This window comes from Mycteria americana, chromosome 2 (genome assembly GCF_035582795.1).
Source record: "Mycteria americana isolate JAX WOST 10 ecotype Jacksonville Zoo and Gardens chromosome 2, USCA_MyAme_1.0, whole genome shotgun sequence".
In the NCBI taxonomy this organism is placed as follows: domain Eukaryota; kingdom Metazoa; phylum Chordata; class Aves; order Ciconiiformes; family Ciconiidae; genus Mycteria; species Mycteria americana.
This window is the reverse complement of record NC_134366.1, coordinates 17,483,122-17,497,093: the sequence shown is the minus strand read 5'-3', so window position 1 is coordinate 17,497,093 and position 13,972 is coordinate 17,483,122. Positions and strand designations below refer to the sequence as shown.

The 13,972-nt window shown below is 39.6% G+C and overlaps 1 protein-coding gene across 20 annotated transcripts in view; it reads left to right on the top strand.

Annotated features, from left to right (window-relative positions):
• The window catches only part of SVIL (supervillin), a 143,849-nt gene that overhangs the window by 31,463 nt on the left and 98,414 nt on the right, over nucleotides 1-13,972 (top strand). For 19 of the 20 annotated variants that reach the window (XM_075492555.1, XM_075492552.1, XM_075492551.1 and 16 more), the window contains exon 1: nucleotides 4,568-4,680. In XM_075492555.1, coding sequence (XP_075348670.1) covers nucleotides 4,617-4,680 — 64 coding nt within the window. In that variant the 5' untranslated portion in view covers nucleotides 4,568-4,616. Of the gene's footprint in view, nucleotides 1-204; nucleotides 294-4,567; nucleotides 4,681-13,972 lie in introns of those variants that run through there. The other variant, XM_075492547.1, reaches the window with a different exon arrangement.

Genomic DNA, 13,972 nt, shown 5'->3' with positions numbered 1-13,972 from the left:
AGCTGGGCTTTGAAAAGTGCTGTTGCTTGTGGTGATGATATGAATGGGCAAGGTAGCAATATACTCTAAACTGCTTCATTCCCTGTAGTCAATCAAGTCACCCCCTTTGTGCAACTGCCTGGTAGTTCTGAAGTTGTTGTTTTCATACCCTGTCATGTGCATTTGTGGTTCTTACCCATACTTTTTAATGTTTATTTCTTGTAGGAGGAGGACTGCCTTTTGGATTGTGAGCCACTTGGACATGGTGATGCAGGTCTACCTAGAGGGTCAGGCTTGGATGGTTGGGATTTAAGGTGAGCCTGTGCTTAAAAATGCATGCAGATGGGAACCAAGAACTATGTTTTTATTCTTTTTTTCTGTAGTTGTTTGTATCAAACATTTAAAGAAGAATCTGTGTGTGCCTCCTAGTACCTATGTAGCATTAATAAAATGCAGTGGTATAATAGTTAAGATCCCAGAGTAGCCTTTAGGACCTTCAGAAAAGCTGGATGGTATGTAAATACCTAGGAGATGCTAATGCTGCTTTAAGAAATGTTACTCCAGATGAAAGTGACAATAACAATTCCCAAAACTTCATCTCAGTATGCACTGAGAGGCAGCAGGCAGCTGAGATGGATCCCCTGTTCCAGCCTATCATTCCTTCTTCCAGTCATTGTATAATAAAATAGCTTCAGCCATTCTAGGCTATGGACAATTCCTGCAAATGTAACATTTTAATTAATTACATATCTGTAGTCTACCTTTCATGTTGCCCACTCTTCATTTTGCAACTTTTGGTGATACATTTGCAGTTTAGTTTTGATTCAGGTTTTTTTCAGTTCTTGGCTATGGGAAAGCATTTCCCTAAGCAAACACAAACCAAGAACAAAAGGGACCTTTTTTTGTGTGTAAGTTTGTGTAGCAGGTTCTGTCAGCCCCATAAAGGCAGAGCTCCCATAACTTGTGTAGTGCATGGGATTAATCTTGCTCTTGAAGAATTGTGTAATTTTTGTGAGTGGAGAGATGTGATTTCTGGGACATGATCAAGAAGATCTCACTGGTTTGTATCAGCAAAATAATATGATGTATCTCTTAACTTTCCTAAAACAGAACTGTCTAATGTCTAATTCTGGCCATACTGCCTGGAAAGAACTGTCATCCTACTAGTTCTCTTGCCACATGTAGCCTATGTTTTTTCTTGGAGGTATGGTAGGCACTATTTGAGTTGTTGCTCCAAAATTATGAGAGAACTGTTTTCCTTGCAACTTGCCATAGCTTCTGAAGGCTGGGGGAACACAGTGTGAAGAGTGGAAGTTTGAATAAAAGCTTATTTTGCTGGTTTTAACATCTTATTTAAAAAAAAAAATAAAGTGGGGACTGGGGACAGTGCTTACTCTTACATGTGCTCGGGAGCTTGAAAACTTGGAAGCACTTGCAGTAGAAAAGTGAAACCTAACCTTGAATGATGGAAGAAAATTGGTGATTTCTGGAGGTCATGACCTAGCTTTCTACTCTGTTGGTGGAGTTGCATCTGGGTAAGACTGTCCAGTTGACTTCAGAGGCTGGGAAATGTGCAGGGCACCATCAGATGAGTCACACTCTCGTTTCATATCATGCCAGTAGACAAAGTTTATGAGCAGGTATTTTGGTTTTATTAATTTACAGTGTGTTGGCTTTGCTAGCTGCATACCATTTATCATGTACGACCTGTGTTGTGTAACTTCCACAAAAGACAGCAAAGCCAAGGCTTCATGTGCAAGTTTATGTGCTGTCTTGCTGGACACTTTAGCAGCCCTGCATATATATGAAGAAACGTGCAGTGTTCCTTCTAATACTGGTTTATTTTTAATTACAGAAATTTCAGCCAACTCTTGCTGTCTAGTGTAGCTTGCAAAACAGTAATTTGTTTCATTTCTGCTGTCTAGGTTAGAATTGAAATAGTGGTGATGCCTGGTTTTTATAAATCCCCTGTCAGTGCAGCAGCATCCTTCAGGTTAATGTCACATGTTAAACACCTGTGCTATGTTCTCTAACCTAGCTGGAAACTTCATCCTCTCCCTTCTGAGGATGAAGACAAAAACATTTATTTCCTATTTATTTTCTCAGATGTCAGTAAGACTGTTCCCCCCCACTATGGTTTCAGTTCAACTACCTTTCTGAATACTTTGTAAGCTGAATTATTAATATTTGCACCATTCTAAAATAATGCCATGCAGTACCTCACAATCTCTTGCTGACCCAGAGATTACTTTTTTTGCTGGTTTGAGAACAGCTTGCTCGAACTTTTGCACTTTATTGCTACAGAACAGTAGTACTAGACTTCTTGCAAAAGCCAAGCTTACACGGAATGTCATCCTATTGAAAGTGGTTTGCTCTTATACAACATATGATAATGCTTTTGCTAAAATGTGTGTGTTCAGCGTAGTACCTGTTGTGCCTAGTGTTCTCTGGCAATATTACTCATGCTCAGTTTGCCTGAGGATGGAAGTGTTTAGTGTTGGATTAGCCTGGCGTCTTGTGCAGAGAGTCGAAGTCCTCAGTTGTGCTTAAAAGTGCACCAGCTCTTCACCTTCTACCTTGTTGATAAGGACTGGTCTTTTGCTATTTTTTCCATGCAGTTCTTCTCAGGCTTTGAGATTGCACTACTTGAAGGCATACTCAAACTTTGATTTTGGTTGTCATGGATTTTTTTTTGTCTGTTTGTTTAGAGCATTATGGAATTTTTAGTAAAGATGTTGCCAGGTGAAAAAGGCTGGGATAGGGAGAGTGCAAAAGCATCTTCCTTACTGCTGCATCTCTCTTCAAATTGATAGTTATTGGTAAGAAAGGAAACTATGCCTGATGTCACTCCCAGAATTTTAACATGCATCTCTGCACATGGCCTGGGCTGTTGCCAAATGTCCTTAGCTGTTTGTTATGGTCAACAAAACAGCATCCTGACTATTTGAGAGTTGTAAACTTTGGATGGAACCACTAATCCATCTGGTGTGACATCCGTTCTGGCACTGTGTGCTTCTTTCTGTAGTAAGGCTTTTGAGGAGCAGCCTGTCCACCTAGGTGGGTCATTTCTTCCTAATTTCCATTCAGTGAAAGATTTCAGATTTGTTTCTAGGATCTGAATTACTCGTGCCTCTTTCCAAAGCTTTTATTGCAGTGTCCTACTGAAAATGTCAGAAATTTTCATCTTTAGGAATATTTTGTTTCCCCCAAACTGTAATGACTCAAGAGTGTTGGTGGGAAGCCCTGCAAAGCAAGAGAAGGCCAAGAAATCTGAGAAGTGATGACTCAGTTGTACTGCTTTTGCTAATTTCTTTGAATTGTGGATTCTAACTTCATTAGTGGCTCTACAAACCTTGGTATTTGAGACTTGCAACTGATACCTTTTCTAAAAACAGAGGAGAGGCGGAGAGGGAGCACTCTGTTTATTTCAACAACCACAAGCAACACTTCCAAAATACACTTGTGGTTGTATCGCAGAGTTATGAATCTTAGGTTATCTAGCAGTGACTAACATGGTGAGACAGTAGCCTGATATGTCTATGCTTTATTTAGAAAAGGTAGTTCTTATTGGAGACAAGGAACACGGGTGTTTCATTCACTGGGTTTGCTGAATCCCTACGTACAGATATCAAGTCTGTTGGCAGTTCACGCTGCAAGATACAGAAACTTGCCTTTCAGGGTCTGACTGCAAGTTCTTAAGGATTTTGCAGTACAGAAAGAAACAAACTCCTCTCCCCCTCCCCCTTCTCTCCTTCCAAATGCACTTTTTAGGCTGTCCTATGGTTTGATCAAAGTTAACAAAGGGTTGTGATATCTCTTGATCAGATAGATTTTTTTACTTACATTGTGGTGAATTTTTTTAACACTCTGTTATCTCACTGGAGTGGTGGTTCACAAATAGATTGTCACAGCTTTCTAAATTCTTCAGGCAGAGCCTAGATTATACCAGTCATTACATTTAGAGAACCCTACAGGTTAAGAAAAAAATGACTTTTTCCTCACTGCAGAGTTTAACCTGTAGAGTCCGGGTGTGCATCTTCAGTAAGACAGCAATCTTTTACTCTTCTGCCTATTTAAAAACAAAATGGAAGAGCAAATCCTCCCTGGCAAACTGGGAGATCCTCGGTTTTGGGGGTATATACAGTTTGCATTGAAGATAAGCTGGGTTGGAGGGCATAGGCTTTGACACAAAATGTGTAGCTTTATTCCCATAGACAGACAGTGCAGCCAGACTGGGGATTACTGAACTCTGTGGGACTGTCCTCCCTGACTTGCCACCTTCTCATTGATTCAGAGCACAGGGAATTGTTTGGCCCTGTGGCAATAACACCAACTGTAATACGCATCTGATAGTGAAAGAATGAACAGTTTGTTGTCCTAGAAAGACAAAAAGTGTGTTGTTTTTCTTTTCTCCTTTTTTTTTTTTTCGTAAGATAAATAAAAAATCCTCTGTGGGTCATTTTAGGCTCTCACAGAAACTTGAATATGCTACATGAGTGTGGTTCCCTAGCTGAGCCAATAGGGATGGCCAGGCACAGGCAACACTGTTATCCCACGAGAGGGAGGAGGGGTGAATGAGCCGAGATATAAGCTGAAACAAAGCCATGCTGTCCTTCTGAGTCATTCGCATACACTGGATGGGTAAGGCTTCCTGCTTCCTGGGACACAGAAGTGGGGTCATGATTCTAACAATGGATGCTAGTAAGTCACTTTTTATTAAATTTGTCTGTCTTTTTTTTTCTAGGAAGTCTCCCCCCCCCCCCCCCCCCCCGCCCCAGCTGAAAAGATGATATCTGTAAACTGGGAAGCTGAATTGTTAAATAAATACATGCTTACTCCAGACTTTCCAAGCTGTGTGCACTTTGCTGTGTGTTACACTGGTGTTATTTCTTGACTGTTACTTGTTGAAGCACATATCCTCTCTTGCAGTGCAAGACCTTGGTATCAAAAGCGTGTCTGTTAATTTGTACTTCTGTCTTAACTGGGACAGAACCTGTGGTCTGAGAAGTGCATGATATCTCACTCTCTTTGATAAGAGAGGTGATAGTCTCTGGAAGATGTATGCTAGATCTTACGCTTGCTGTAAAGAGCTAGTGGTGAACTAATGTATTGGCTGTGGCTTCCTCTACTCTGTTTACAGAAATTTTGTATTGGGGAGGAAGAGGGAGAAACTGCTGCATTTCTGTTCCAGTCAATTCTGCTTTGTGTGTTCATAGCCAAGGAAGTCTGTGTGAAAAGAGCACACAGAGGATTTTTTTTTTTAAATTAGGTGTGAAAGTGAAATCTTTAACATAGTTCCCTGTGTGATAGGGAGAATGAATGCAAACAGTAAGAAGTAGAGTGGTTTCTATAAAAGAAACAAGCAGTCCCAGTCCCCCTCCTTGAGAGGGGGTGTGTTTCCATGTCATAATTCGCATCCTTCAAATTCCACAGTAATAAAAAGACCTTGGATTTTAAATGGTTATGGATAGGGCATATAGCACCAGTGGTTGTGCTTTGGCAGCACAGTCACGGCTGCTCTTTGACTTACCAGTTGCAAGCATGCCTGCTGCATTTTTAAGAGCTCTGTTGAACTTTTGTCAGCAGTTGGTTCAGCTACTTTTTTTCACTGCAGTGCAGAAGCATAATGTGACAAGTTCTACAAGCCATGTTCAAACTGATAAACTTACTTGGATAGATCTTGCTGGTCTGTTTTATCTACTTGTCACATGTTCAGTTTATTCCATGCTAATGAAAATCTCACTGTCCACTGTGCATCTGAATTTATTAGGTTAGGCATTTGCTATGGCCTAAAGAGAAAACTCTCTGTGCCTTCTTCCAGCTCTTTGACTTCTCTGAGACTTCCAGAAGGTGACTCAGCTGGGTTCTTCATGCACAATTTAGGGGAGATAGCAAACCACTTCATTTAATGCACCCACACTTAATTGAAGTTGCTTTGTCATCATCTGTGTAGGCAAGATCGAAACCAGTGACTCTTTTTGTGTTCAATGTATGTTACATGCTTTGCAAATCAGTTAAAACCCAGGCCCTTTAATGGAGATGATAAAATTTAATGCAACCTCAGAGAGAAGTAGAATGGCATACAGCTGACAGTTTTTCATGACATGGAAGATGATTATTTTTGTATTTTGACCCTTGCATTAGAGTTGTTTCTAGAGGAGCCAAACTTCAGGCCCTTCTTAAAGGAGTTTGAATACTGGGAATTAGCAATTCCCTTCTCTCCCTGCTTGTACGAGAAGGACTGATGCCTAGATGGTAGATGTCATGCCTAGTATTATAGGAGGATGCCCTGGCAATATTCAGGATTTACATGCTCGTGGGAGATGCGGATCCAGGCTTTGTCCACAACGCACTTCTTCCCCTTTGAAGCACCAGTTCCTGTACTGCACTAGAGTAATTTATCTCGTTGTTTTGGAAAGACTATGGAGACGTTAATAATATATGGTTTTAAAAAAATCTTTTATTTGCGTAAACTTACTTGCGTTGGTTTCTTTGCACTGTGAGGTGAACCATAAAGATAATGCTGCTCACCTGTGTTTCACTGGATCCAAACCTGTATCTTTTTCCAGAACACTGTCGCTGCATTAGTTTCTCAGGAATTGCTGTGCTCTAGTAGTCCTAGTGGTAGTTTTCAGAGTTATGTTGACTTGTATGGTTAGTAAACATACATTTTGGAAGCCCCCAGTTCCTTAAGAATTCTTAAATTATTCTCAGCTTCTTTGTGAGAAAGTGGCTCTACCTACCTGAAAGGAAACTTTGTAATACAAGGATTTATAACAGTGAGTTCTAGTACTTCTCAAGTGTATTTAAGTTACAGAAAAAATATGCAAGCAATTCAGTGCCTTATGCCTTAATCTGGGACACAGTTTATCTGCTTGGTTTTGCCCACCTTTTAAAGCTAAGCTTGCTGTTCTTGTAACTGTTTGCTTATTTCAAATTCTATGTTTGTATTACAAGTCAGGGCTGATAATTTTTTATTGTATGGGCATCAAATTCTTAGGCTGTTTTTTAACCAAACAAAACTTCTGTTCCTAAGGATAATTCTAAGAATACTTGTCCACTTGTTTCAATTTTTATTAAATGCATTTTGTTCTGCTGCATTTGTCTTTGCAGCTTTTCATTTCTCGCAGGAGCAGGACTAAAAGTTTTCGATGGGGGGAGTAAAAAGGAGAGCTGCAAGATAGAGTTGACAGTATAATTGGATTTGAAGCAGCTACAGGCTGGGACTCTTGCAACAGCTGATTTGATCCTTCTGAGTTTCAAGAGCTATTTATGGTAGATTAGCTGTATCAAAGCTCTACTGTTCCAACCATAAAAGGTTGGTCCTGTGTGAAGTTGCCACACTGCATTTGGCTTAGTCCTCCGAGGTTGGAGAGCCTATAGCTTTTTATGTGGATAAATCCAGTGATGGATGGAAATACTAAAGGCAGATCGAGGAATAACATTGTTGAGGACTTCAGATGGCAGCGAACTCTTAAAAGGAGATTTTCACTAATAAATTTTTTGCTCTAATGTTTGGAATCAGCACTTGGATATAGCTCCTGCATATTTACTGCATTTGGTGAACGCATGCTTTTAGGAAAGCACTGTTCTAAATTTATCTGACTTATCTGAATCATCTTGACTGCACATGTACTTGCCAGCCTTGCATGTTGATATTTGGTAACTTTTGTGAAGTTAGTTTTCTGTTTTTCTAGTGAGTGAGTGTTAGGTCCTTTGGAAACGAATCTGAGCTGAAGTGAGAAACTTCTCTAAAACAAGAATTATGAAATTCCTGTCTAAAGAGAGCTTCAGGCGTTATCAGTAACTATTTTGAGAAGACTTAGACCCCTTCTGCTGCATGTGTACCTTCTTTCTTTCCTCCCTTGTGTAAAGGCAGACAAGTGGACTTTTTAACAGGATTCTGAAGTAAGTAGCACCTCATTCGGAGAGCTTGCATGCAGTCGCTCGAGCCAGTTGTTTGAGAATATTTGCGGCTTTGTCAGGTTGAAATGTGAGTGGGTTTATTCCAGCCTGTGCATGCCAGTCATTCAGCCTTCCTTAAGGCATTTTGTGTTTTTATTCTTGTGGTTTTGCTTAGAGGATGAGTTCATTCTGCTATGAATGGAAAGTCCTCTCGCTGGCTGGTTTGTGTGTGAGGTGTATCTCTTTTCTTTTTCTGTTTTAATACGTTAACCTTAGCCACAGTACTACAAGCAGCTATAAGAATACTTCTATAAAAACAAAATTTTTCAGTAGTAATTTTCTCTTGTGTTTAAGAAGTTCTATAAACACGTGAATACTGTTGCATTGGATAACTCTGTTGTATTTTGAAACTTGGAGTGTTCTGAAGAAAGCTTCCTCCAACTTTCCATTCTCTTATTTTTAAACATTACCAGGACACCACAGGTGAAAGGTACTGGCACTGTTTCACCTTCCTCTCCTGCAGCAGTATCAGCTGTTAAAGGGGGGGGGAGCATAAGGGGCGGGGGGGGGGGGGGGGGGAAGAGGAGATTCCTTGCTTCAAGGATGTTCCAGGTGTTGTATTTTAATCTCCAGAAACACAAGAATAGTGAGTGTCCTTGCCAAGGAAACAAATTTTCTGGTTTTCAGTTTCCCTTTCAGGAACTAGCAATTTAAGGCCATCCTCCATTTTCCTTGGATTACAAATCTTTATTTCTCCGTCAAATGGATCTAGAATTTTTATTCTGAATTGTATAAACCTGTGTTTTAGCCTAGAGAATACCAGAAGACAGAACATGTCTGGAGTGTTACTGTTTAAGAACTACTTTATCAGTTTAGGGATAGGAATATTTTATTGGAATAAAAAAACCCATATATTTAATCTTTCTTACACAGACCTTGTTAGCTATACATTTAAATACTCATCTCTATCAGCATATTTTATAGCAGATTGAATCCTTCTACCTGCAGAGGCAGTGAGAGTTCTGAAGAATCTGCCTGTTCAATATCCTCCTTCAGATAGCCTGTTAATTTTTGTCTTGGATTAACAGACATGTACTTCAGTTTGATACCTGACTTTAAAATGTTTTTGCATTGCTGCCAGTAAAATGAATATTTTTAATAGGCATCCTTTTTTATATGATCTGATTGTTTTTCTTTGCTACTTGCATTTTAAAAATCAAGTTGACAAAAATTGCTCTACCATTTTAGCATGCCTGCGTTGTGCTCCTGTAAACCTGTTAGAAGATGTCAATGCCTTATAAGCCTTAAAACAGACCACAAAGACATCAGACATGGAAGTTAGATACCCCAGAGTCTGCACGAGAGCAGGAAGACACTGTTAGAGCTCTTAACTTGAGTTTCAGGCTCAAATTCGCTAAGGATGTAATGCAGGAAACATTTTGATTGATGAGAAGTAACAATATCAGCTCCCCTTTGTGCAGCAGATGCTTAAACTTGTTGGAACAGGTAAACTTTCGTCCCTGCTATGTCTGGGGAATTAGTCAATTTAAGCATTAATTCTACCTCTTCCAATGCTGTTTTGTTTTGATTGCATTGCTAAATAACACTCTCAGCAAAAATTTCCAGTGGGAAGGAGTATTTCAGATTTCTAGGAGCTTTATTCAGAAGGGCTATAGCTTTGTACTTGGCATTTCTTTGCTAAATTCCATGTATTTTATAGTTTATATGGGATAAAGGTAGCGGGAACAGGCAAGCAGTTTTAATTTAGCTATGCCATTTTTACATTTGTTTTATAGAGAAGAGAGATTACCGTACATCTGTACACAGAGCTCCCCAAAACTATCTAGTTGAGGAAATGGTAGTACACATTTCCTTTTCACAGCGAGTCAAGGTAGACTTGGAGGTGGTGGAGTTGAGCTGTTTGTGACCAAGACATTTCCAGACAGGTCAGAGGAGTCTTTTGCCAGTTTTCTGTGTGGAAAGGGTTTGTGCGTTATCCTGCATACATCGTAACACATTATGAGCCGAGGTTTCTCTCTTGTTTAGATTTATGTTGATGAAGTGGTTTGAAAGCTTTATGTAGTCTTAGTACATTTGTTTATGCAAAACATTATTAAGAATGTGTAGGATTTGTGGTTTGTGGGTCTGGTGTTTTTTAAATGCAACATTGTCATTTTCCTTGCTTAGAATGTGTTCACAAGATTGGCTCGTCTATGAAGCCTTTAATATAATGAACATAGGTGAAAATTGCACAAGCTTATTTAGTTTAAATTGCCATTGTTTGAGTTTGTGTTTGTTCCCCAATGTGTTGGCTGTTGTGCATGGCAATTTCACTACAATTTTAAAGAGGCAAAACCTCTGGAATATTTTGCAGTAACAGGGTGGGTGGCTGAGATTATTCACTTTGCAGAGGCATCGTGGTTGGCAGTGTGTTTTCTTGCTGAATGTACAGGCTTCTGTTTCTCCACGGAGAAGCCTCCATTTGGCATAATGAAGGGGAATAAGTGAGCTCTCAAAGGAAGCAGTATGCACAATGGTCTCACCTTATTAATTCACTGGTTTTGCTACTTTCCCAACTAGGCACTTTAGATTTAACAGACACATTGGAAGGTCATGATTTTTAATGACCAAAACATGTCCTAGTTGGAATCTGCCTTAAGCAGATAAGAATGCATTGGGTAACTGGCGATAAAAATGCTTCTGATGTCACTTACTCACGTGGTGGTGTGTTGAAGGGAGTCTTTCAGTAGAGAGGGTACAGCAATTATGCATTAAGTCTTTGCTGGTTTATTTGGATTTAGTTGATGGGCTGGTCTCTCTTTGCTCTAATGATGCCAGTTTTCAGAGTTTAAGAAAAAAAAATATCTGTAAAGTCAGATTTCAAAGACCCAGATTAAAAGAATTCAGATTTCTAGGCATGTGTCTCTTCAGGTATACAAAAAAGCATCATGAGGAACTTGGACACGAAGCATCATGTGTCGTAATAACTAAGGCCAGATACGTTTCTAAAACAAGTTAAGGCTCCATCAGACCGTTACGCAGGAAGTGTGTAATTTCCCCACAGAACTGAGCCAAAACACCAAAAGCTGCGCTGCTGTTACTAGTGGTCTGTTACAAAGGAACTGGATTCAGGTGTTAGATGAGAGATTGCGTGCCAAAGTACTATGAGAAGTTAATAATACTTCCATAGACTTAAATACTTCCATAGACTTAATGACTGCCAAATGTGCTCCTCATGGCTTATACCTGTAAAACTCTTGGCAGTCAGCAAAGACCTGCAGGATTTCATTCTTGCTCCATCATATCAGTCTTAGATTTAGGCAAAATTACTGTCTATTCCCTAAAATAAAACACTGTCTCCTGTTAGCTTGATGCGGAAGGAGGGAGGAGTGTGGATCAATCTTTCAGAACAGTTGTACCACATGATCTAGGGAATATGCAAGTTGCATGTGCTTCACATGTGACTTTTTCAGTCTTGCCCTTTCTGACAAGAAGCCCAGTTAAGCCTCAGAGACAGCTAGAATAACTATTTAACTCTTAGAAAATAATTGCCCCAACTGTTTATATTAGAGTGAAAAATGGACAGTATTTCAATGTCATTTTCCATTAAGTGCCAACTGGTTCCAAAAATAAGGTGAGATCCTACTGGAAGCAACGTTTCAGGCAGCTGTTGGCACTCCAGTGGTGACTAGGGGTTGGTAATGCTAACCCTGTAGCCACAAGTTAGGTCTGGGAGTTGAGAGACCTGGGTTCGCTTGGCTTTGGTGTCAGTCATCATAACACCTGCCTGCCTTCAGTTTCCAATTAAAAAAACTTGCCTGATTTGTTAACACAGGCAACTGGAGCTGAACAACTGAGGCAGTTGTTGCTCCAGCAGCACTGAATTTCACTGTTTCTTCCACTTCATCATGAAGAGAAGAAGCTATTTTTTGCAGTGAGTAAAGCTAACCTTGAATGTTATATTTCTTATTGTAGTCAAACCGTCCAGAGCATATAACTCATTTGAAAGAAACAGACTCAATGATTCAATGTTGGTAATTCTAAGCAATATGGTAAACTCTTCAAGTTGAGGGAAATGAAGCTTACTGCATGCCTTCAAAACCCTAACTAGAGTTAGTTTATACTAAAACTACTTCAAACAAAAAACATAAGCCAGATCCCTGAGTGAATTGTACAAGCTGAGTTTGAAAACATAGCTCAACTCTCATCCTTCATTCTGATCAGATGGTAGGGGCCGTCTATGCAAGCAAGGAATCTTTACATTCATAGCTGGAGGTTGTGTTTCAGAATGAGAAACTTAATTTTATAACTGTAAAATGAACTCAAGTCTTTACAGGCTGCATTACAGTTACAGGTTTAAATACCAAATTCTCAGGTTGAGGTTTCTCATGTTTTCTTACTTCCATTTCTTATTAAATTATCAGTGGGGAAACATTAGTAGAAAAAACCTATACCTTATAAAATAGCACAGCTCTACATACTAAAATATTCTGATTATCAGTACACAGATGTCTAAAGGTATGCTACAGATGTAATTATGGCAGGTGCAATTTCGATATTGCCAAAATGCATTTGTCAGTTTATACGTGCAAATATTGGAGTTCTGGATATTTTAACAATTGCTTTGTTAGTATTCGGGATGGGGTGAGTCCTGCCACTCAGCCATTTAAAACTGAACTGAGCAATTAACACAAAAATGTTCCTGTACCTCTGCAAAAAATCAAGAACATAGCACTTTCAGTCAACTGTAACCAACTGTACTGAGAATGAACAAAACCATTAGAAGTTTTTTTGTGGTCAGTTCTACTTATATAGCAATCATCTAACATTGTGCTTCAACTGGTTACAGTTACTTTGTACCTGAAACACTAGTGAATCAGAACACTTCTGGAAGAAATGTATTCTGTTTGCAAAAATTGTTTGTATTTGGTGTGTGGACAACTTTGATACTTTTTCCTTGTTGAAAATTCTAGAAAGGATAAGGGTCTTTTGGCTTATTCAGAGCAAGAAAGACTAACTGAACTAACCATTGTCATGTTATGCAGGAAATCTGCACCAAGTCTTCATCTGGCTGCTGATTGCCATGTGTATTTGAAGAGTGACGTGTCCAGCCGGAGATCTCACTGAGATGGAAATGGGATATTTAAGCTGTAGAAAACTTGGTTAGGTTAGGTTCTTTGAAAGAGTAGCAAAGAATTGGTTGTCTTGAAGTATCTCAGAGCTCAAAAGAAGAGATTTGATGATCATATGCTCACATGTAGCATATTATGCCAGGTAAGAGAGAGAAATGTTCAGCTCAGAGGAACTCTGGTAACTTAAAGAGTTGTGAAGTTAAAAAAGCACCCATACGTGCAAATGGTTTGCATTTCTCTTCTGACCGGAGGCTGGAAGCCTTTGCTGATCAGTCATTAGATGAAGTCACAACTCTTTATGTGTAAGGGTTCTGTTTAGGTGGGCATAGGAAAAATGATCCATCCTGGCACTTACTCAGAGCCATAAAGGCTTAGTTTTTCCAGCATTAATCATGTTTCTGGCTATTTAGATTATGTATATTTGCTGGCTATAAGGATTCGTAATGGTTGAGTCAAAGGAGAAAACATAGCATCAACATACTTCAGTCCAACATTTTGTTCTCTGAGCTGGTAATGTGTGTCAGATGTATTAACTAGGAGGATTTATAGCAATTACTAATTGCAGAAAAACATAACATCATCGGTAAGACGTTGTGTTCTTCATAGCTGCCCTGCTTTGAACAAGGGAGGTCAACAGCAGCCTTGCTGTTCACTTGCTTGTAGGCTGGGGTTTAGGGCTGTCTTGAAGTGGGTTCAGGTTTCAGGCTGGTGAGTTTCAAATTCAAGTCTCCCCATTTCTTTTTGAAATACCTAGGCAATTCGGACACCATTTGATGAGGCCAGTCACATTCTTTCCTGCTACTGTCAGGAATGATGGTTGTTGTCCACCTATTGTAGACACTCAAGCACACGTACTGGGTCATGTTCCTGCAAATGTTTAAGGCTAGGGATACCAAGTTCTTCTGACTGCTTTAGGCAGCTGATGGTTTGGATTGGCAGATGGGAATAGTGGAAGT